Raw genomic sequence first — 26,456 nt, 5'->3', positions numbered from 1 at the left:
AAGTACTAATAGAACAAATGAATCACAGTTTAATAATTAGGCTTGACATTACTGCAAATATAATTAACTCATAATACCCCCGGTTACTCATAACAGTTTCCTTACATTCATAAATTGTCCGAATTCTTCTCGAGCCAGTTAAGCTGAGAGAGGTCTGAATCACGTTTCTGAGAACAACATCTGCGAGTGAGTGTCGATCACATGCAAATAAACCCTTTCTTTGAAACACATGTGAGCTTAACTTGGAAACTTACTTGTTTTGTAGGGCTAATTTTATTTAATGACTATCAAAACATCATGGCGTCGCAAGAGTTCAATGTACCGATTTACCGAAAAAGTATGAGTATTTGACTATAATGATTCAGCATGAATGTTGTCTGTCAGTCATTTCGCATTTTTTTTTTGTAACGTAAGTATTTGATCGAGCAATTTATCGTATTAATGAGGTATACGTATTTTTTTTTTTGTATTTATTCTTGTAGAATTGGCGTATAAACTTCGGATTTTTTCCGACGACTTTCTCTTTTAATGTTTGCTAATTTTCAAGTGATGATCATTGAAATTATTATTTTCATTTGTACAGATCACTACCTATCTGTACCCGTAAGTATTTCTGAGAATTCTCTTATATATTTTGGGTCAAGTGGCGCTGAATTTCATAATTGGTCACAGCAGTGATTCAAATAAATACTTATCTCCACTGATGGATAAAATTATTATAACGAAGCGTGTTTTGCGGTTTTACTGGAATTGCTGTTCTAATATCTGTCCGGATCGTGAGAATGCAAGACGATTTATAGATTGCATTACTTTTTAAAGTATATCGCTTTATTGTCACTATTACTCATCATTTGTGGCAATAAGTTTTTTTTTTTAATTTATCACTAGGTCGACAAACAAGCGTACGGTTCACCTGATGGTAAGCGGTTACCGTAGCTTATGGACGCCTGCAACACCAGAAGCATTGCAAGCTCGTTGCCGACCCTATCCCCCAATCCCCACCCAGGAGCTCTCGTTACCTTATTCACCAACAGGAACCCAATACTGCTTGAAAACAGTATTATTTAGCTAGATACTTCCCCGGTCGGGTTGCTCCAGATTTTGAGCAGGATATAAAAGCAGGGTTAATTAGTTCCAGTCTAGTCTAGTCTTTATTTATTTATGAACAAACGCAAAAATACTTGTATTAATAGTATACATTGATCTGACATGAAATAAGTTTTGAATTGAAACGCCTCAATTCTCGACTCCTCGATCTCCAATTATCCTGTTTAACTTTCAGAGCGATGACGTCACACTGTTTTGGTTTGTTTCTTTTAGTATACGTTTCATGCCGATGGACCTTCCTGGAAATTATATAAATAATATTAATTTAAATTTCGATTTGTAGTTTGATTGTAACTTAAGCTTTGAAACTCGCATCATCATTATCAAACCATTTAAGATAATAATAATGTTTTGTTTTTCCGCTTTATTTGTTCGATATAGCAGTAAAATTGCTTTCTTTTGTTTCTAACTAAAACATGAACTGGTGATGTTTTACATTTATTGTTATTACGTGTATTGAATCTCAATGTAATAACGATGTAATTAGCGACATACCAAACGAAAACTATTTTTATCTATGTTCTCCCATTTCAAATACTTTATCAAATTAAAAGTTTCTTATTTTGATTGGGTTTCAAAAGCACATTTGAATTATCATTATGAAAAGGTTAACCATACAATATTTATTTATCTAATTAGTTATAAATAATGTAATTTGAGAATCTAGATTCCGCTGGCAGGAATCGGTAAGAAACTCAAAAAATTACTCCGTTAAAAGTAAATATTGCGAATAATTTTAAAGTAATGTGTTAAGTACGAGTATGTACGGTATCGTGCTCTAAGTTCTAATATTTAAACAAAGGAAAGCAAATCGCTTATTGAAATAAAAATGTGAGAACGTGAGTTGAGTGAACGGGATATCGTTGACAAAGTAAATAAAAAAACATCTACATGTACATGTAGTCGGTTGTTAATAACGTAGGTAATTTAATGTATGTGTTGTAGGTAGCAGCTGACTGATAGAGATCATTTTTTTTTTATTAATATACATCTATGTATATAACTACACCAGCGACCAGCTCCGGCTTCGCACGGGTGCAATGCTGGTACTAAATATAAAATATACAAATAAATAAAATTGGAGTGTCTGTTTCTAATATTTAAATAAGCGCTTTTTACTAAATGCATATGGATGTATACACGGTACAAATACCAAAATAACATTTTTTTTACAATTTTTGTCTGTCTGTCTTTCTGTCTCTTTGTTCCGGCTAATCTCAGAAACGGCTGGACCGATTTTGTCGGAACTTTCCCTGGCAGATAGCTGATACAATAAGGAGTAACTTAGGCTACTTTTATTTTAGAAATTTATTTATTTTCTAACTCTGCGAACTGAAAAAATAACTTTTTTGTTAAATTCCATGCGAACGAAGTCGCAGGGCACAGCTAGTATAAAATAAATAAAATACATAATATATGCGCAAAAAATGTGTTTATTTACGACATCAAATTAGAAACCTCTAAACTATCAGTATTATTCCTCTGGAATTACTCTATTTACCGAAAACCACATCAAAATCCGTTATGTAGTTTTAAAGATCTAAGCATAGAGACAGCTGGAAGGGACTGTGTTTTATACTATATAGGGATACATATATCACACCCAGTATTGAGACGAGTATCGAACCCACAAACCCCGGAGTAGAAAGCAGGGTCACTGCAAAGTGCACCACCGTGCTAATCAAGTCAACCAGTCCTTTTCGTTAGCATAACTGTGTAAAAGACGTGACTCTTAGTTAAAGGATTTATGGATACAAAAAATATTATATCACTGACTCCGTTACGGGATGATCTGGTGCGCTTATTGGCTCGTTAAAACGGTTCGTTGTACTTATAAGGGATACTTCTCATGATTTATGTTGTTTGCGGATTTTTTGCATTGTTGTTTGTCGAGTTGTCGTGTTGCACTAATTAACGGTGTATCGATCTCGTTTAAAACGGGTCATTTTCATCAGGGTTGACGACTGTTTTAATTTAATTATATTTATTGTTAACCTTACTAATATTATTAAAAAAAAGTTGTGTGTGATGTAATCCAAACACGGTAGAAGTGCATCTTCTGAAAAGTCGTAAGAAGGTATGTCGTTGGGAATATTCTATCGACGGTGATCACGGTCTCAAAAGGTCGTAAGCGCTAAGCAAAACGCGTCGCTTACGCTTTTTGAGCAATAATGTATTCTATTTTCATATATGTGTTTCATTTTTTTATCGTGACGCATTTTGGTTTCACCGAGGTTCGAAGTTAAGAACGAAATGAGAAAAGCTGTATGATTTAAGAGCCATTTCACAATTTTACGCTCTGCAAGTTTAGGTAAATTTGGTCGCATCGCGCGAGTCGTACGAGCCGCGCGATCTTTGTGCTAGTACGTATAGTGTGACAACCAAAAGACCATCGTGATCATTTTCTGATGTATAATAAAAATTATAACTATGGTATAAAATGTTTTTTACATAATTAATTTGTTAAAAATTTCAAGTATTTTATATAACAACAGTCAATAAATTTAAAATAAAATTAAAAAAATCAATTTTATGAAACAATTTTTTTAAATTGATTTAGTTTTGTCAGTTTACGAATGAATCTAATATTTACGATATGAATAAAAAAGCATTTAATGACATCGACACCGACAAACATATTAATTAACAAATAACAAGACAAACAGATTGAAATGCCTATTTGTATTGATAGTGTGAGAAAAGAAAATTAAATTATACATTTGTTTACAGAAATTATCATTATATTATTTTACAGTCATTTTCGTAATATGTTTATTTTATTTATATTTTATTATGAAAGTATCAAATGCGTTTTATCCCCTATAACAACAGGCGCTTGGCGCGTGTGAGCGAAAGAGACGGCTGCGCAGAATTTGGCGTGGACCTTACCTCTAAGAGCGCTAGCGCTCGACTGATTTACCGGGCTTGATGCGTGGCAATATATACTATCTTTTTATTATTTAATATAAAATGTATTAAAAATAATTACATCTTTTAATTATTTTTTTTGTATTCCTTAATGATGTAAGTTTACTTTGATGAAGATAGTTCGTTAAAATTTCTTAGTTTTCTAAGAGAAATATCGCTTTTAAAATTGTACTTATTTGGAAAATATTCGTAACTTTAAATTTTTTTTATCGTTTAATAGAGATACAAATGGAATAAAAATCTATGATAGTGGACAACAAAATTATATTCCACATATTATGATATTTTTTTAAAATGGTTTCAACGTAGAGGTTATTGAAAAGTAGGACTTCAAAGTATACATTGCGACCGTTTACCCAGGGAGGAGGCTGATGAAAAGGATAATAATTTTATACACATAATATAAATCAAAATTCTGATCTGACTATGGACTACAACAAAGGTTGCTCTATTATATTTCAAGAATATAAATTACATTATTGCATCCAACACTGAGATTAACGACGTCAAAATATTACAATTTCGCGGATTGTTACCGATTTTTGTGAAATGGCTCTTAAAAAGTCACTTATTGACGTAGGGACAGCAAGAAATATCTTGCGCGAAATTTGAACGTTACAGAAGATCACAGCTAACACTGCTTTCAATTAGTGTCAGGTTCCTGTTGTGAATAATAAGGTAGCGTGAGCCCCCGAGGAGGGTCAGGGATAAGGTCGGCAACGGGTTCGCTATTGGTGTCCCGTTAGCGCTACGGTATGCACTTACTGTCATGCGGAGATACACTTGTTTACCGATTTACTTTTGTAAAAATCACGCTACACAAGAGCGAAATAGCCAGCTGTTTTAAGAATTAACGCGAATGAACCCGCGTGGGTGGTCTAGTATTTAGTAAAACAAGCGCACGAGCGTAAAGACGAAACGCGAGTTTTTGTGAATGAAATTCGTTCGAAAGCAAAAGTATTAAAGTCTCGTGTTGTACTCGTGAGCAGTATTATGTAAGAACCGGCTTTAATGGGCCTAGCTGTGCGGGTTTTTTGTAACTCGATTACAGCGGAACGAGGTGTAATTTATTCGTCCTGTTTGCATTTGTGTTACCGTAGATATTGGCGATTATTTAATAATATTTAGTTTTAATATGTACGTTTTTATTTTTGTGTTACCCACACATTAGGAATTCTAAACATTTATATAATTCATTGTTTATAATTAGTTTTGATGTATCTGTCTGTCTCTGTGTGTGTGGTGTTGTATGTGTGAGTGCTATAAGTGTTATGATTATGCAGTTACACCTGTTTATATGTGAGTTTTTTTTGTGTCGTGAAATGTTTTCGTATGTGGGTGTTTGTATGCCAACGTGTTTGTTTTAGTTGAGGTCAAGACTTATAAATACTTACAATAAATTTTGTGTAAATTTAAATAAAAAAAAACTAAACGTAGTGTTTGATGTCCATTCCTCGTGAATTAACAATAATTAGGTAGGCTGTGTGTTGCTTAAATCGTTTTTAATTTAAAATATCGACTTTTTTAATAAAATAACACCAATGAATAAATCATGCTTAAAGCTTTCAATCACCATTAATATAATATCAAGTGAACACTCGAAAGTAGGATTTGAAATAAATTAAATCTGTCTCTGTATTCTCGATACTAAGGAAAATTTGGTGCAGTTAAAATAATTTCGAAATTTATATAACTTTACTAAGCCGTCGATGGAACTAGCGTAATTCATTCGTCGAAGTGAATGGATCTAATAATAAAAAATAACAATGAAAGTTGTGAGGTGGTGAGCAAGTGGTGAGGATGTCACGTAACATACACAAATAATTGTAATTTATTATTACAGCCTATACAGTCCACTGCTGGACATAGGCCTCCACAAGTTTACGCCAAAAATAACGTGAACTCATGTGTTTTGCCCATAGTCACCACGCTGGGCAGGCGGGTTCGTGACCGCAGTACTGGCTTTGTCGCACCGAAGACGCTGCTGCCCGTCTTCGGCCTGTGTATTTCAAAGCCAGCAGTTGGATGGTTATCCCGCCACCGGTCGGCTTCTTAAGTTCCAAGATGGTTGTGGAACCTTGTAATCCCTTAGTCGCTTCTTACGACACCCACGGGAAGAGAGGGGCTGGCTAAATTCTTAAGTGCCGTAACCACACAGCAATAATTGTAATTGCTATTAATTTAAAAAGTATACAACCGCTCTGGTGTACTATTCGTGTAGTCACCTAAAACACTAACGGTTTACGTGTTCGATCCCGCTCGGGATGGATATTTGTATTTGTACAGTTCTTTCTTTCCGGTTTGGATGTCTATCCTTGTGGGCTCCCCACCGTGCCACGTTAAGCTGTCGGTTTCGGTTGTTATCATAAATACACGATAGTGATCTTTACTCATGTAGGAAACATGCCGCATTGGAGCAGCGTGGTGGATTAAGTTCCAATCATTCTCCTACACAGAAAAAAGGCCTACTCGCAGCAGTGGGGTGTCACAGGCTGAATCATAAAATGTATAACCAACTTGTAGCAAACGCACCTCCACAAAGAAAACCGATAGGTGGCTTCTTACTACACTTTGGTCAGACCAGGAATAATCTGCCGATGGAATCGATGTTCAGAACGTTAATAGTCGGCACGCAGCAACAAAATACAATGCACCCACGTACGTTTGAGAATCGATGATGACTTCCACTATCGTTGGACACCAGCTGGTTGGATTCTGCACATCACTTCAAAAGTCTTGGAGCAATTGCTAAGAGTTTATTGTATTACGATAAAGTTTCACGATAACACATGCGCATAGAAGCTCGCGTGGCGGTCGAGTTCCGATTTTGACGACGTGCGTTCGCGGCGCGATCAAGAGTGCCACACCTAGTTGCTACTACCCTCAAGTTTTGTCAAATATCTCAACTCGCGGGCAGTGAGCGCATAACAGCTTTTCAAGGCTGCGTTTTGTTGCTGCATAAATCTACTTACGCAGAACATCGATTACAACGGTAAAATTACGAAAAATGTACGATGACGAAACATCACCTCCAACCGCACCAAATAACTCTCGTTCGTCTGTAATTCTTGCGGTCGATCCCTCTTTTACAGTAAATTTCATTTATGCTCCGCTCCTATTGGTCGTAAGCTGATGTTATATAGCTTTCCTTATAAATTAACTAATCAGCACTAAAATAATGCTTCAATGAAAATCAGTAGTTCGTGAGATTAACGCGTTCAACGAAAAATAATAAAAGCTTCCCACTTTACGATCCTGAGTAAAATACCAGCCATGTGTAGGTATCATCATTTCATCATTTCAGCCTTTCGCAGTCCACTACTGGACACAGGCCTCCACAAGTTCACGCCAAAAATGGCGTGAAGTCATGCGTTTTGCCCATAGTCACCGCGCTGGGCAGGAATGAAAAAACCCTGTATGACCTATACAAATCTTGGTCATTAGCAGCAACGAACCCGCGCCTGCCAATGTAATGTCAGTGCTGTTACCGATTAATAAAAGAAATAAAATATAATTTCTCATAATATTGATTTACTTTTATGACCAAAAGTATAATTATCCTAATATACATTAATCCTAATGCCCCTCATTACCTTAAAGAACGGTTAACGTTTTTTTGCAATTCCCATGAACGCTCCCTTAGATCTGAATCCAATTTGCTTCTGAAAATTCCTCCCCATTCTACCTCCTTCTACTCCAATTCATTTAACTGTTAATGCTGTCCGTCTGTGGAACTCTCTTCCGCTTTCAATAAAACAAGCTCCAACACAAGCTTGCTTCAAGCAACGCCTTAAAAAGCATTATATGTTACTCATTAAGTCATAACTGTCGCGATTTGTAGTTTACTTTATGTGTATATTTATGTGTGTGTGTGTTATGTGTGTGTGTATATGTATATATATTTTTATATGTGTATGTATATATGTGTGTATGTATGTATATGTGTGTGTATATGTATATTATATAGTATACACTAAAATATTTACTTATTTATATGTTTTTTTTTCTTTAATAATTATGTAAGTCTATCATATCGTAGTTTTTATCTATTTATTATTGATTTTTCCTTCTTAATTTGTGCACACTTCTAACCGCTGCTACTATATCGTGTCCAGTACCCAAAGGTTATCTGGAAGAAATCGTTATTAAGAAATAAGATCGCCTTTGTACATCTTGTATTGTATCTTTCTTTATATGTGTCTGTATTTCGGTGTACATTAAGAATAAATGAATAAATAAATATAATTTATATTTATATTTGTGACACGTTTTATATGTGTCAAGAGCGGCGGTCGCGATTAAAAGTAACAACGTGCAATAAATAACTTTTTTAGGATTCGGTATAAAAATAGTTAGTAAAATCTTTTTGATGAAATTTCGTTGTCTGTCTGTCAATTTTATAGAATAATTAAAGTCATCATATGACATGTATGTTATTTTGTTTAAGATTTAGTTCACAGTTTGATTAATTAAAATTAATAAAATGAGAATTTATTATAAGGTAGAGGCTATTGGTCTTTTTGTCCTAGAGTTTGGTATATATATATATGACTTATCTATCAACAAAATTATATCAAGAAATCTTTATTTGAGGCATATAAAAAAAACTCATTTTGATTTTTGTAGCATGCATAACTTATTTGGTGTAATAATGTATACTAATATTATAAATAGGAAAGTTTTGATTGTTTGTTTGAATTGAATAGGCTCCAAAACTACTGAACCGATTTGAACAATTCTTTCACTGTTGGGAAGCTACACTATTCGCAGGCGATAGGCTATATACGAGTACTTTTAAAAAAAAAATGAGAATATTCGTTTTAAAATTATTGTTAAATACCTGAGCGAAGTCGGGGCGAGATGCTAGTGTGTATATAATGATATACGATTTGCAATTAAGGGTTTTCGTGGACCAAAAACCTATTTTCCTTAATAATCAAGGTAATTTGATTTGAAGCATGATCTTATGATTTATGACTCTGTATTTTAATAAAAATTCCGTCGTATTTAACAAAATTTTATTGAACAATTTCTCTACGTACAGAACACTTGGTTTGCTAGAGTGGCGCGAGCTTTGCTGGGATCTTTAATTGTTTAAAAATGTTAACCTCGAGCACACGAGTAGTCGTGTAAAGAGTGAAATACACACGGGCCAACATTTTTTGATTGAAATTAATGATTAAACTTTAAATTATTTATTGATTTTTTTCTCCAGATTTACTACTCTGTTCTTATAAGTCGTATGTCCAAAGGCTTTGCTGAGGTGGGGCACAGTAGGAAATATTATGACGTACTCCGAGAGGATATTACAACCTTATAAAATATCACGGCCAAGTAATAATGCACTCTGCTAGTCTGGTGTTCCTGTTGTGAGTAAGATGGCAGGAGCTGTCGGTGAAGGTCAAGTCGACAAGGCGCTTGATGCTTTTGGTGTTGCAGACATCTGTAGTCTTTGACAATCGCTAACCAAAATGTATGTCGTTCGCTCATCGCCATATTATTCATTTTTTTTTAACATTTTTTTTCATTTGTGTTAACTGAAATCTATTATAATTATAATTACTCTGTATGATAATTGAAGTCGATTTTTGGTATTATTTACAAATTAGCTTAAAATTATCCGTATTAAGAATTGCAAAACATTTGACAATTTACACCCTGTCTCATTTCTCTTATTGTTTATGAGTGAACAAAGGAATTTTTTGCTATTTATTCATTACCTGTGATAAATAAACGTGTTCTTAAAGATCATCGAGGGCAAGGTAAACGTAATTTAAATAAGAAATTGTTTTCGACTTTGACTGATGGTGTATAAATTTTTACTTGAGTTGAGTATAAATTAAATTGTTTTTTAACCGACTTCCAAAAAAGGAGGAGGTTCTCAATTCGACTGTATTTTTTTTTAATGTATGTTACATCAGAACTTTTGACCGGGTAGACCGATTTCGACAAATTTTGTTTTAATCGAAAGGTGGTGTGTGCCAATTAGTCCCATTTAAATATATTTGAGATCTAACAACTACTTTTCGAGTTATATCTAATAATGCGTTTTTACTTGACGCTGTTTTCGTCGACCTACGTTGTATTATACCGCATAACTTTCTACTAGATGTACCGATTTTGATAATTCTTTTTTGTTGGAAAGGGGATATCCCTAGTTTGGTACCGTGATAAGGAAACCAGGATCTGATGATAGGATCCCAGAGAAATCGAGGGAAACTCTCGAAAATCTGCAATAACTTTTTACTGGATGTACCGGTTTTGATAATTTTTAATTTAATCGAAAGCTGATGTTTATCATGTGGTCACATATAAATTTTATCAAGATCTGATAACTACTTTTTGAGTTATATTTGATAACGCGTAGTTACTTGACTATTTTTTCGTCGATCTACGTTGTATTACTCGTCGATGAAATTGAAGTCGGTTTTTTTTTCGTTTGTGAGCAAACACAATTATTTGTGCATTCACTTAATGAAACCCTGGATGGTGGTATGTCTCTCAGCTCTCGAGAACCTTTAGATAACGATAAGAAGAGAAATATAAGGGTATGTAAATAGATAAAACAAAGATATGAGATTACAAAGACGAGTATAGATGAGTGTTATTGGTCCGTTTGTCAAGTATCAAATGTTTCAGTTACCGATCTAGCATTAAAGTAAGTAAATGTTTTAAACGTGTTGAGATTACTACCCAATATATAATAAATTATTTGGAGAGTCGTAAATTATATCATTAGATTAGATGAGTTACACGGTTCCGTCCACACTTAAAACAAGTATTCTATATTTGTGATTTTTATTTGTGGTCGTTGAAAAAATAATTGTTATTATTTACTTATTTGTTGTGTTGATAAAAAAGTGTATATTTTTATAATATACAATAATAATGAACAGCTGACGGTGTCGCTTGACTGAAAAGTATATTTTTAAGCAGCTATATATAGGCCTCTATAGCAAAAAAGTTTTTATTCGTTTCCACAGATTTCAATGCTACATCTACATATGTGATAAACAGATCAAGTACAAAGAAATAATCGAACAAAATGTTTGTTCCCAAACAAAAAAACCGACTCTAATTTATATCGACAAGTAATAATAAAATGAGAGAATCATCTACGTAGTTGAAATCGATTAAATACGCATTATTAGTGATAATGACTAGCCCGTTGGCGCAGTTTGTAGTGACCCTGCTTTCTGCTCCGAGGGTCGCGGGTTGGATTCCCACCCCGAGTCTGGGTGTAATGTAAATATTTATTTATATATTTATCAGTATGTTTATCGAAAAAAAAATGTAGCTAGACCAGTCGGCTGTTATCTATAACACAAGCATTTTACGAACAGACGACTGTGTGTGTATTGTGTAGATATTTATTATTATTATTATTAGTGATAATCCAAAAACAATTACTCGTCAGAACTCACTCAAATTTAAATGGTATCACTAGACAAGCACCATTTCTCGATTTAAAAAAAAAAATCATAAAAATTACTACAGTCAAATTAAAAACCTCCTCATTTTATGAAGTCGGATTAAAAATATAGAGAAAATGTGCATTCGCCATGTCTATAGTTTTAAAGAAGGGTTTATAAGAGCTATCATCTCAAACGATGTCTTTTGTAACGGCGAGAGAGAGACTTGAAGTCCGAATGAAGATTTCATATTACTTAAATGGGCGCTTCTCTTGATCATTTTAAAAATTTAGGTCAGATGGTTTATTTTTCTTTATTTCGACTGTCATTTTAAGAGGAATTTTAATTTTAATCGGTTTTAAAAAGTAAGAGTTTTAAAGTCATCAGTCACTACATTGAGTTTGCGTAGTTGGTCTAGTCGAGATGTTTTTAGCACACGTATTAAAAATGTTTACTTTAAATTAAGGTTATCGTTCATAGGTAATTGATTAGGAATATTGATGTTTATGAGCTCATTCTAAAATAAGACATATTATAAGACCATATATAGATAGAAGATAAAAATAAAAATGCAGTTCAATTGAGGACCTCCTCCTTTTTCGGAAGTCGGTTAAAATGAAAATTATGATGTGGCCGTCTATTTCGAACATTTATTTATTACAAATATTTATTTATTATTATTAATTAAAACTAAATTTGATATGTAGTCACGTTGATCTCGGTTTACATTCTTATCACCTTGAATTCAACACTCGTTTTGGACACAGCATTTCGACCGCACCTTTTTCGTTTAGCTTCTGTGGCCCACTATGGCCTAGGCTTTTGATCTTATTCTAAATTCAAATGACATATTTATCAAGTGGTCAGTTGTTTGTTGGCTGCCATAACGGTCGTAAGGTTTATTTTCAACATTTATAAATAACTAGCTAATGCACGCAACTTCGTCTGCGTTGAATAGTTATTTGAAAAAGAAACCCCGATTTATAAACATCGTTGAATAGTTATTTGAAAATGAAACCACGATTTTTAAACATTCTTCATTAGTGCTCCGCTCCTATTGATCGTAGCGTAAAGATATACAGCCTATAGCCTGGGCTATCTAACACTGAAAGAATTTTTTAAATCGGACTAGTAGTTCCTGAGATTAGCGCGTTCAAACAAACAAACTCTTCAGCTTCATAATATTAGTATAGATTGTATAGAGCATACCAATATCCATTTTACAAATGACATGTTGCTCAATTGGAAAATAACTATAAATTTATTAAATTATTATTTTAATAATTGTGTTTGCTCGCAAACGAAAAAAAAACCGACTTCAATTACATCGACGAGTAATACAACGTAGATCGACGAAAAAATTGTCAAGTAACTACGCGTTATCAAAGATTACTCAAAAAGTAGTTTTCAGATCTCGATAAAATTTATATGTGACCACATGATAAATATCAGCTTTTGATTAAATTAAAAATTATCAAAATCGGTACACCCAGTAAAAAGTTATTGCGTATTATTGAGAGTTTCCCTCGATTTCTCTGGGATCCCATCATCAGTGCCTAGTTTCTTTATCATGGTACCAAACTACGGATATCCTCTTTCCAACAAAAAAAAAGAATGATCAAAATCGGTACATCCAGTAGAAAGTTATTGCGAATTTTCGAGAGCTTCTCTCGATTTCTCTGGGATCCCATCATCAGATCCTAGTTTCGTTATCATGGTACCAAACTAGGGATATCCCCTTTCCAACAAAAAAAGAATTATCAAAATCGATACATCCAGTAGAAAGTTATGCGGTATAATACAACGTAGGTCGACGAAAAAAGCGTCAAGTAAAAACGCATTATTAGATATAATTCGAAAAGTAGTTGTTAGATCTCAAATAAATTTAAATGGGACCAAGTGGCACACACTACCTTTCGATTAAAAAAAAATTGTCGAAATCGGTCCACACGGTCAAAAGTTCTGATGTAACATACATTAAAAAAAAATACAGTCGAATTGAGAACCTCCTCCTTTTTTGGAAGTCGGTTAAAAAGTTTTGCCGCATCTTCAAGATATTCCGTATGTTCCTTCTGTAGAAAATCGTCGATTAGAAAGAGACTACATATTTTATTATCCTTATCTCCTAAGCAATGTATCATTTAGATATCCCAAAATAAATACACGTAGTCAGTCCCTATTTGATATGCCTACAACTAAGACCAAATGTGCCCAAAACAATCTTACTCTTAGAGCATGTAAAATGTACAACCAACGTTTTCATCACATTGACTTTGCTGCATGTACAGTGAGTACAATCTGTAAGGAGGGAATTACGAAATGATATAAATTTGTAAATTATTATTAATTATTTACATAATTTAGAAATTTCTAGTAGGTTGGTTTGATTTTATTTTTTCTATCTAATCAGTAGTTGGTATGATTGATTTGTTGTAATGATGTATAAAATTTAACATATCTTTTAATTATTTAATATTTAATTAATATTGTAAGGAAATTTTCCTGTTTCGTATTTGTTTATCTAATTATTGATTTTACTATTGCTTGAATTATTTATATTTCTGTGTGTAAATATCGATGATTTTCTATTAATCTGTGCTTTTCAGCCCATTTATGAATTGTCTACTACTGGAAACTTTATTGGTTTGTGTGTTCGCTGTATGAGTTTTTTAATTGGTTTTATATTGTACTGTTTGTTTTCTAAATCAAATAAAATATATATACAAATTAGTTGACTGTTGAAACGTAAAAAGTTATTAGGTACATCAAACATATCTGTCACTAGCTGTGCTCGCGACTTCGTCTGCGTGAAATAGTGACTACATTGTTAAACGAGATTCTTTAAAAAAAATCTTTAATCTTTTTTATTTATGAACCAATTGACACGAAACAAACACTAAATATTAAGCTAAGCTTGCCACAATACCACATCTAAATCGGATAAGCCGTGTCTGAGATTAGCATGAACAAAACACACAGACAAACGGACAAAAATTCTGACATTCATTGTTTTGGGTGCTATTTGCGATTGTAAAAGTCCTAATAATATTTTTTGTTATATATATTCTTTTGTACAGACAGCGACCCGTTACATTTTCATTATATGTATGATTATAAAGTTTTATCATATTAGAAGGAATCTAATACAGGTTATATTTTATGAAGTTCTACCAAAAAGGTCACCTTAATTTTAACTAAAATGTTTGTTATATAATCTCTAGTTAATCCTCGTTGTTTACCGGAGACGTGGCGTAAGTAATTGCTCATCTGTAGGCGTATTTACGTGAATTCAACCCGGAGCGACGCGGCTATGAATGTTCCAATTACTTCTTATATGCTAGCGACATGGTGGCATTTACGTAACGATACTTAATTTTCCTATTAATATTATAAACGCGAAAGTTTGTATGTATGGATGTATGTTTGTTCTTCTTTCAAGCAAAAACTACCGAATAGATATTAATGAAAGTTTACAGTAATATAGCTTATACATTAGAATAACACATAGGCTATAATTTTTAAAAATAGTGTGTGCAATGTCAAAAAAAAAGATAATTGTCAAGTAAGTCGGAAAAAAATCTGCCATCTGCGAGCTATTCTGGCGTACGCTGCAAAAACTGTTGAGTTTAAACGTAGGTTTATAATGTAAAAGAGAAATGTTTATCTTAATTAGTCCTACAAACCCCCACCGCCACTATGTTCACTGCTGGACATAGACTTCCACAAATTTGCACCAAAAATGGAGTGAACTCATGTGTTTTGCCCATGCTGGGCAGGCGGGTTGGTGGCCGCAGGTCTGGCTCGTCGCACCGAAGACGCTGCTGCCCGTCTTCGGCCTGTGTATTTCAAAGCCAGCAATTGGATGGTTATCCCGCAATCGGTCGGTGGTGTAGTCAAGTTCCAAGGTGGTAGTGGAACTGTGTTATCCCTAAGTCGCCTCTTACGACACCCACGGGAAGAGAGGGGGTGGCTGTATTCTTAATGCCGTAACCACACAGCATAACCTACAAAGGTGTTGCGTAAATATAAACTTATTATTCAACACCTCAGTCCATCTTTAATTGACACGCATATTCGACTTCATAAGCTTAATGAGATTAATCTCAAAATTCCAACAGATTGCTTTACACTACTCTCTAGAGTTTTTATATGAGTGTAATTTATAGCCAAAAAAAAAAAAAAAAAAACAATTTTTTACCTTGTAAATTGGCTAAAATTTTCTATGATATGTTTAACTGAAAATAATTTTTCAAATGGTACTAATAAATTAGAAACATGCACAACTCATTGTTCTTAATATTATGTGCTCGTTTAACGAGTAATTTGTTTTTGATTTCTGTACATAAATGTAGATATCTATTTCGTTTAAGTGTGTGTAGGTGTTCACCTTGCTAACATCTGACCCGACGTGACTTTGGTCCCACCTTTATGATAACTGCCGACTTATGGTTCGTCTATTACGTTTCTAAATAGAGTATTAGTCAGAAATTATTATTTCGAGATGTGAATTTGTACTGTGAATGTGTAATTAGCTTCGAGTTTACTAATATTGTATTACAGGTTTTTATATGTATAATATTTAATATGTTTAGTATATATACATATACGGTCGTTTGATCCGAAGGTAGGCAACTAAATGCCTGCGTTTTAACAGCCGATATATTTTTAACCGACTTCGAAAAAAGGAGGAGGTTACTCAATTCGACCGTATATATATATTATGTATGTTCGGGGATAACTCCGTCGTTTATGAACCGATTTTGATATTTTTTTTTTGTTGGAAAGGAGATATCCCTTATTTGGTACCATGATAAGGAAACCAGGATCTGATGATAGGATCCTAGAGAAAGAGAGAAAAAATACAAGACCTCAATGAAATAACTAATTTAGCAACTTGTTACTAAAACTGAGATAATGTAATAATCCAGTAGTTTTTAACCTTCAAAACAGTTTTTCTTAAGTCATTTAATTTTTAAAAACATTGAACCCAAAAAAACGTTAAACGCTATCGACATCAATTATAATGAAGCCTTAGTAATATAACGCGTAACAAATACGTGAGAAACCGCCTAATCAGCTTTTGATAGGTCTAGACGGAAGATATCAAGTTTAAGATATTAACAACGGAAAAAACGTAAAAGGAATATCAATGACCATGCTAAAGAGAAAATAAAAGAATCTCTTTACCTGGAATGCAGACAAATCCTACGTACAGTAGGTAAAGTGCAAAATCATTCAATTCAATCATTTTTTCCAATCTGGACGTCAGACATAATGGTTAAAATATAATTATGGCACTACAGGTCGTTAGATAATAAAACTATTTTAAAAATTATATTGTTAATTTTAAAAACTACGCTGACTATTAGAGTATTTTTCTTCTATACTTTGACTTCTGTGCTGAAAATGTTAATTCACTTTTGCTTACATACAATCTTTGTAAGAAATACTTTCGAGCAATAATTTGTCTCCCTTTTCTTGTAGTACCCTCCTTTTTTAAATTGTTTTAATCTTGATATTCTTATTATTATTTTATAAATCTCATTAATGTTGCCATTCTTAACGTTAATAAAAATCATTAAAATCATCAAACTCAACAGTCTAAGAATTTATTACGGTACAAAATATGTACGTATACTGTAATGTTAATACTTTTAGGTAAAAAATTGGGCAGTCAATTATAAACGAATATTTCTCATTGTTATTCTGGTTGAACAAATCTCACGGTTTGATAAGTTGTATTAACAAAGTTGGATCGTTCCGCACTCGCCCTACGACTACGTCAATATCAAAAGTAGGAGTAACCTCCCGACATCAGGTGGTCCATGTTTGTCGTTTTTTTGGCAAATTATCTTCTGGCAAAGTTAGTTTTGTTTCATTAAGTGTATCGCCACTAATTTCGAAAAGTTCAAAAGTTTGAAGTTCAAAGTTTGCCTGCGTAGACTGTACAATTTCGGCTGTTCTTTTTTCTTCCATTAAAATATATCCTTCGTCACTCAGTGAAACACATTCTGGTGAAGGAAGTTTTATAATTGGTCCAGTAGATTTTGAGTTTATCCATCAATTATGAAAAATTCAAATATGCGGATGTTTCCTCTCCATAATGTGAGTATCGATGTATTTTTGTCCCGATGTTGACAAATGTATTAATTTGTTATTAAATGTTATGCAACTCAATATTTACCCGATTCACTTGCCTCTTTTCGCAGTATTTTGTCGCTTGTGCCAAGGTCTGTTGTTAAACGCTAGTGTAGATTTGACAGATTGCCAGATTTTTTTACGAGCTACTTTTGCATAACTGTAGATTCGAGTACATATTTATCTTTAAGGGTTTTTTGTTTGTTTGTTCTACTTTTAAAATTTCGTTTTGCCTTGTAAACAGTTAGTAGTAGTGAGATTGAGTGTTCAAGAATTTTCCAATTATTATCAAATATTCTTACAATACTATTGAATATCTTCATGACAGTGATTTTTATAACGGAAAAAAATAATGAAATTGCTGATGTTTGTCTTATTTAATAAAGATGAATTCGATAATATTGATTTGGAATTTTGTATTAATTTGTAATTGATTTGATTGATTGGCTCCTGAAGTTATAAGATTCCATTGAGAAATTCAATATTGTACTGTTTCTTCACGTTATTCGGTTATTTGATATAACAATAACAAAAATTTTGATGAATGTCTTATTTATAAACGGTGCTCAGAAATTAGTTACTTCATATATATGCAAAAACCTTTATACGACCTTGTTGTGATACAGTTGAAAAAAATTCCAGTAGTTCGATATTTGTAGTCAACTCGAAAGTTTAAAATCACAATTTTGTGATTGTTTCACTAGTAAATTCTGTTTTTTTTTTTTTTTTTTTTTTTTTTTGTCCAAGTCATACGTATTTCGTTACCTTTCGAAAATATAAAAACGATTTCGCATCAAAGTGGCTCACTTTATTTCAAAAGCTTTCAAGATGTAAACGTTTTAGGTTACGAGCCCTGGGATTTCATTAGGTCGTGACCTTCGCAAACACGGCTTACAATAGATGAGTAAAGGTTGCCATAATACGGCCTGGGTTAATGGTGCATCGAAACCGTGTCGACTTATATACTTCACGTTATATTGATAAATGATTTGGGCAATATAGGCAAGATTTGGTATATAGGTGTTTTCTTTATATAAAATATATTAAAAAAAAAAAATCATTTAGCAGCAGATTTCCTGCAAATGTTAAGTTTTTTAAGACTTTAAGCATTCTTGGACTGTATCATAATTCGTTATTCATTCACTTGAATACGTTACGTTTACGTTTAAACTTATTAAAAAATGTATATATATATATATATATATATATATATATATATATATATATATATATATATATATATATATATACCAGTGAAATTTTGATTTAAACAAACGCCCAAAGAAAGTATAAATAAATACATAACGTACTGCAGTAAAATTTATTCAAAGCGACACATTGACCTCGCGGTTCATGAACTGGGCGAAATAATTAAAATTCAAGTTCTTAAAAACCAGTATAAATAATCGCGTACCATTTAAAAGGTTATGTTAGATTAAATTTTTTAACCTTTCGGTTTGTCCCTTGCTCGTTCTAATTAACTCGGTCTTACGTATATTAAACTTTGCTTTAGTTTTCGTTTTATTTGTTCCATTGTTGGTTCACCCCGTAGTCTACATTGTGAAAGGAATTTAATGTTTTGTCCAAGATGTTCCTACGGGCACATTCTAATTTTACATTTTATATTCATACCGATACACTCGTGTGTATTTACATTGTGAAATGTAATTAAAATTGAAATGAGGAATATGTATGATTTTTTTATGTCTCAAATTCATCATTTACATTTTTATAATGTAGAAAAAAAATGCTTGAAAATATTCAAATTATTTTCCAAAAATTTAAAACATTGAATAAGTTTGTGTCGCTTAAATCTCATCACTTAGCGTGCGCTTTGGATGACGTCCGATGAAACAAAATGCATCAGTCACTTCATACATATTTTCAATTTTATTGCTATACAGATCATGAAATAAACTAAAAAACCTTCTTACATGTATTGTGTGGTACTGAAGTGCTAAAATACTATTCGAAGTACACCAAGTTTTTTTTTTATTCCAAGCTGTGTGAAAGTATACAAAAGAAATGATTTAAGAAGAAGAAGGCTTAAACCAATCTTTTCACAAATACTACTAACATAATTATGTGAATATCGACGCCGATAAATCTAATGACGCATCAGTTGACGGCACCATTCGTTTCGATTAATAGTGACACTTTTTAACTTACTTCAATTATATCGACAAGTAATACAACGTAGGTAGACAAAAAAATGTCAAGTAAATACGCATTATCAAAGATTACTCCAAAAGTTGTATCAGATCTCGATAAAATTTAAATATGACCACATGATAAACATCGGCTTTCGATTAAACTTATTATTATTTAATTAATTTAATTACTGATTAACTGAGGTAGGGCACAGCAGGAATTTCCTGCTCAAAATATGGAGCAGCCCGACTGGGGTAGTACCTCGACCTTACAGAAGATCACAGCTAAATAATACTGCTTTCAAGCAGTATTGTGTTCCTGTTGGTGAGTAAGGTGACCAGAGCTCCTGGGGGGATTGGGGATTCGGTCGGCAACGCGCTTGCGATGCTTCTGGTGTTGCAGGTGTCTAAAAGCTACGGTAATCGCTTACCATCAGGTGAGCCGTACGCTTGTTTGCCGACCTAGTGACATAAAAAAAAAATCATCAAAATCGGTACATCCAGTAAAAAGTTATGCGGATTTTCGAGAGTTTCCCTCGATTTCTCTGGGACCCCATCATCAGATCCTGGTTTCCTTATCATGGTACCAAACTAGGGATATCTCCTTTCCAACAAAAAAAAAAAAATTATCGAAATCGGTCCATAAACGACGGAGTTATCCCCGAACATACATTAAAAAAAAACATTTACGGTTGAATTGAGTAACCTCCTCCTTTTTTGAAGTCGGTTAAAAATGTGTCGTATATTGCTTAGTATTCTTCTGTATGTTTTGGATTGTTGCAGTTTTGTATGTCAGTTTTTTAAAGGCAGAAGATTTTTCGATTTGTAATATCATTAGGAGTGACGTAAAAGCTTTTAAGTTAGATGTAGACATCAATTGATATAATTGTTTCCTTTTTTTCAGACTTGTAGTGTCTCAGAACCAGCGCGCGCTGCACATAGTCTTTCCACACCACTTCTTAGACTCGCCGGAGTGGTTCGGAGTCTCGACGGATGAGTACTTCCAGGTTTTTACATATTATTTATTTAACACTAGCGACTCGCCCCGGCTTCGCACGGGTGCAATGCTGATACTAAATATACTACAGAATGTCTTTATTTATAGTGTGAAGCTAATTACGTTTACTGCAGCCGATGGATCGAAAAAAAACCAAAATGACTTAAAAAATACTTTAATTAATTAAAATAAAATTACAATTAAGAGAGGTGAAACCTATTCGATGCGAGAATTAGGAATGACAAAATTTTGTATAAAAATTAATAATGAAATTAAATTTAAAATATGACGAAATCGCTGCGTCGGCGGCTCGTGGCTGGACGGACGTTGCGACATGGGCTGCATCGGTTTTCCGTTGTTTATTGAATATGGATATTAAATGCATGCTCGGCATTTTCATGGATGAGCTTAGGGTACTGTATGATAGATAGTACGGTTCCGTACTTAACACCTCCACCCGCAGAACAGCAACTATTTTGTCAGCTTCAGAGAAAATGTTGCTGGAAGTTCATCTCGTCTCTTGATGCCTTTATCCACATCTTCATATACTGGTGTCTTAGGCGTTTGCTGCTTCTCTTCATTTTCTGATTTTAAGGGCCAACATCTATATTTTCGGCTTACTAATACAACGATAACTACTGATACACATAAAATTAAGATATAAAATGGTATCGTTGTATGGTATAAAACAATTGATTGTGTCTTGTCAATCTGTATAGGGGTTTCTAGTAACAATTTATCTTGGATGCTGTGAAGATCATCTAGACTAATCATCTTGGAACCGGTATGGGTATAGGTAGTCGTTTGGTTAATTTGGTTGTATGGGATCCTTGATAGCTTCAGCGGCTGGCCTTTTATCTCATCATTTTCGTTGATAACGGTGAATTCTTTAGTTCGCAACAGGCAGTTCATGGGAATAGTGGCCAAATAGCTTCCTTGTAGTATATTGAATTCTTTTCTCTCACAGGCTAACTGTACTTTCTCCGGCTTAGGTAATGAAATAACATAGTGTTGATCATCCAGTTTATCTATTGCTACAGCAGACAACATAACCTTCGTGAAGTGGCAGGTTTCCTTAAGATTTTGGTTGGTAATAAGCTCTTGAATGCAGTCTGGTTCTGTACGAATTTGATGACTTATTTTTTGGTCACAGAGATATAATATCCTGCTATACTTCGGGCATTCAGCCTCTATGTACACGAATGCTTTTTCGTTTGTTGCTATATAAGGAAAGGGAGGAATAAGGGCTAGTTGTTTTTCATTTGGAACGATGGATAGTTTGTACAAGTTATACCTGTCTATGTATATTATAGGAAATTTGTAAACTATAACTATTGTTCTATCATGATAGTATGAACCTGGTTTGATTAAGTCATAATATTCCCGTAATTCTAAATCAGGAATTTGCTCCTTACTGTATATAGTTATTAACTTATCTAGCATCGTTTTTAATACTCCTATATCTATCATAGAATGATGAGTGCTGGAGGCACGAATAAAAGCCATTATATTTTCTAATCTAATTATTTCTAGCACTAAATCCTCTACATTATTACTTATAATTCCTAATAATTGGGCAAACTGAGCAGACTGGACTAAACTGTTGTCTCTACGAGTATTTACTTCTATAAGAAATTCTAATGTGTTATTAATTTTTTCTTGATTTATAGTTAACTGATCTAAAATACCTTTATGTTGTAACATCCATTCTTTACTAAGACTAATATGACTATTGAATTCGGAAATAATTTTATTCTGGTTGTTTTGCAATATTTGAATAGCCTCATTATACTTTTGAGCATCAAGATAGTCTAAATTACCAGTAACACTTTTTATTAATGATCCAAGACTATCTACAAGACCTCTTTTAACTCTAATGGGTTCTAAAGATTTAACTTGACTTAGGGTTTGTTTCACAATGTACAAGTAAAGTAGCCTATAGCTATTTGACAAATTAATTATGTGACACATAAAAGTTCTAGTTAGTCCTGCCTGCGTTTCGCCATCATCTTACCTATAAATTTATTTGGGACATAGCTGTTTGCCACTTACTGGTTAGTAGATTTGGCAACCTCGCATTTCATAGTTCCGTTTTGCGAAATACATGTTTTAGAAAAACATTCTGTGTTGTAAATACACATGAAAATATGTTCTAATCGTTTCGATGTATGGTTTATACTATTTTTATACATTGTATATATATACAGCTTGAAATATATTATCCCTTAATTTTTTTGTGATCAAAACAGAATATACATTATTTTTTGTATTACTGAAACCGGAACGTCAAACTGTCAAATGAATAAACGTTAAAGTTGAAAACTGAAAAGTTATAGAATATCGTACCGTGATATCGTCATACCGTGTTATTATTTCTGTATTCGTTTTCTGTATTTTGTTTTTTTTTTCTGTATTCGTAATTTGGTTTACAATTAATAAAAATACGTAATTTACAGCATGTTTAGTAAGTCGAAATCTTATCCTGAAGTCCGTATCATCCAAGGCTTCCATATAATTAATGCGTTGTCGAAATACAGGATTCCTTATCGGTTTATTTAAACGATACATAAAATCATTTAACTCGTCATCAATTATATCAAATATTTCCATTTTTCAAATTTTCTTACATAACTAAACAAACTACAACAGAAATTATTTGAATCACAGCTGTCAATCCCGTATTATGGCTGTCAACTAATTTATATGGCAGATAAATTTGCTATTGGCCAGTTGATCTGACATATAGTTTACTGGGTACTTTATTTGCCAGCTAGTGCTATTGGTCAATTGTGAAACGCAAAAGTTGACGTTATTTGATAAATAAGTTGCAAGTAGCTTATTGGGAACTTTATTTGGACATTGTGAAACTGGCCCTTAGTACCTTGTTTAGCTTGTCTGTAAGATAATTAATCTGGTACTCGTAAAGAATGTAAGTTTCATTGTTCAGTCTGGTCTTAAAAGTGTTAAGTTGTGTCTGTACAGAATTTATCTTATCTTCAATATCAGTCAATTTTACATACTGTATAAAGGAGTGGTAATGTGATATTAGTCTGGTCGGTCCTAATTTGTAGGGCAAAAGTCCAGGTCCATCGGCTAAGCTCTCAAGTCTTATGGTTTGAGGATGCGTCACGTGTATTGTCAGCAGTAGCAGAATCCTGCAACAATCGGTTATTTTTAGGGGCGCGTTTTAGACGTGACTTAGCTACGGGGCCTCGCTTTTTTGACGTGTATATATGAATTGGTAAATCAGCTAAGACTGTGTCTTGTGTGTAGCGAGGTGCAGTTTTCTGACGAGAAGCAAAGGGATTTTTAATAAAAACTTGTTGTCCTGGAACATATTCTACTTCTGGTTCGCGAGATTTATTTCTATTTTCAATTAAGGCTGTTCTATTGCTCAGTGAGGACTCATTAATTATGTCATAAACCTGTTTCATTAGTTGTTTATGATTCTGAGCGTATTGTTGCAAAAGATGTTCGGTAAAATCTATGTCAACGGGATCTCTAGGATCGAAATGTCCGTTCAATAAATCAAAAGGTCTACACTTTGTAAAACTGTGAATAGTACTGTTGTATGCTATAATAGCGTATGGCATTAATCTAACTACTGGTTCATCTTTGTGTTGTAACTTAAGAATTCTTATGTGTTCTAATAGGGTCGAATGAAATCGTTCAATGTTACCGTTATCATTAGGGCTATGAGGTAAAGTTTTATGATGGATTATCTTATGGAGACGAATAAACTCTGAAAAAAGCTGATTAGTAAATTCCGTACCGTTATCGGTTATTATAGTGAAAGGTATTCCGTGGTGAGTACTGAAAAGTAATAATGCTTGTAAGATGCTAACAGCGGTTCCATCTCGTAAATGATACGCTTGACCGTATTTAGTAAAGACATCAATGAAGGTGACATATTTTTCGTTTTGAACTGTAAAGAGGTCCATGTGGATAATTTCAAATGGCTTGGTAGCAGGGGGTACTATATTAAATTGAGGTTTAATGGGATTTCTGTCGTATTTACTTTGACCACAAATAGTACATTCATTAATGTATTTAGTGATCTGCTCTCTCATTTTCGGCCAATAATATTTCCTAGACAGAGCGAGGTAACATTCGTTAATACCACGGTGGTTCGTTTTACCGTTATGATAATTCTGAATGATGTCTTGTTGTTGAAGATAATCTTTAACATTTTCGAGCTCAGTTTTACTTAATACGAGGTTAAGAGAGGAGCTTTTAAACTTTTCTTGTAAAATTGGTATTATCGAATACATTTCTAAGGGAGGATCTATCAATATAGCTGTTTTAACTTTCGGGTTAACGTATTCATTAATAGAATTGATAACATCGTTTTCTAAACTAGATTTCGACAACTGAATAGCTATCCGCGTATGGTTTTCAAATGGCTTAGTTATAATCGGTCGTCGTTTTACATCACTAACTACAGTAAAGTAAATTTGTCTGTGAAACTTGTTAAGGGGAACGTCAGTGATCGGGACTTCTAATATAGGTTGTTCATTACTAGTGTGTACGGTGTCAGTTGAAGAGTTTCTATGTTGAGATGGGGGTGTTTCTGATGGGTTATTAATCATTGACTCAAGCTCTCTAATACTATCCATTACCGATTTAATTTCGTCAGTTTCACTGATGTGAATTTGAACACGAGATAGAGCGTCTGCGTTGGTATTAAATTTACCTTTCTTATATATGACCGTAAAGTCGTATTCGCTCAGTCGAAGTCGCCATCTTGTTAGTCGTGAGTTAGGTTCTTTTAGATTCATCATCCACTGTAATGGTCTGTGATCAGTAACTATTTTAAATGTTCGGCCAAATAAATAAGGTCTAAAGTATTTCGTTGCCCATACTATTGCTAATAATTCTTTCTCTATTGTACTATAGTTGAGTTCGCTATCATTTAATGTACGAGACGCGTAACAAACAGGCTTGTCAGAACCTATGGGTCCCTGAGATAATACAGCTCCGATGGCTACATTTGAAGCGTCTGTGGTGAGATTGAACTCTTTGTTAAAGTCTGGATACTGAAGGATGGGGGCGTTAATTAAAAGAGTCTTACACTTATTAAAAGCTTCTATAAATTCTTGACTGTGGACTACCTTACTACCTTTTTTTAAACATAACGTGAGGGGCTTAGTAATACGGGCAAAGTCAGGGATGAATTTTCTGTAATAACCAAGAAGACCTAAGAATTGTTTTATTTCCTTGGGTGTACTAGGTATAGGGTATTTTTCAATAGCTAAGATTTTGTCAGGATTAGGTTTAACACCTTCTCCGCTAATAATATGACCGAGATAGGCGGTCTCAAGTTTTAAAAACTCGGACTTGTCCATCTGTATTTTAAAGTTGGATTCTTTAAGACGTTGAAAAACTTTTTCTAGGTTTTCCATATGTTCCTGAAGGGATGTACTGTAAACTATTATATCGTCCAAATAAACTAGACATATGTTATTTTGAAGACCTTTAAGGACATTGTCCATGACTCTTTGAAATGTAGATGGTAAATTTTTTAAACCCATTGGCATTCGAAGAAACTCGAAATGGCCATGTTCCACATTAAATGCGGTTTTAGAAATATCCTGAGGGTCCATTTCGACCTGATAGAATCCACTAGCAAGATCAAGGGTTGTAAAATATTGACACTTGCCTAACTTGTCAAGGACATCGCTAATATTCGGTATAGGATACTTGTCGTCTATTGTTTTTTCATTA

The 26,456-nt window shown here is 33.5% G+C and overlaps 1 protein-coding gene across 1 annotated transcript in view; it reads left to right on the top strand.

Moving 5' to 3' along the window:
* LOC123658159 (blood vessel epicardial substance-like) overlaps positions 1–26,456 on the top strand; it is a 63,787-nt gene that overhangs the window by 28,964 nt on the left and 8,367 nt on the right. The window contains exon 3 of the mRNA XM_045593597.1: positions 20,640–20,742. Coding sequence (XP_045449553.1) covers positions 20,640–20,742 — 103 coding nt within the window. The remainder of the gene's footprint in view (positions 1–20,639; positions 20,743–26,456) is intronic.

Source organism: Melitaea cinxia, chromosome 12, assembly GCF_905220565.1.
Source record: "Melitaea cinxia chromosome 12, ilMelCinx1.1, whole genome shotgun sequence".
Taxonomy (NCBI): domain Eukaryota; kingdom Metazoa; phylum Arthropoda; class Insecta; order Lepidoptera; family Nymphalidae; genus Melitaea; species Melitaea cinxia.
Note: the sequence above shows the minus strand (reverse complement) of the source record. Positions and strands in the feature narration are given on the sequence as shown.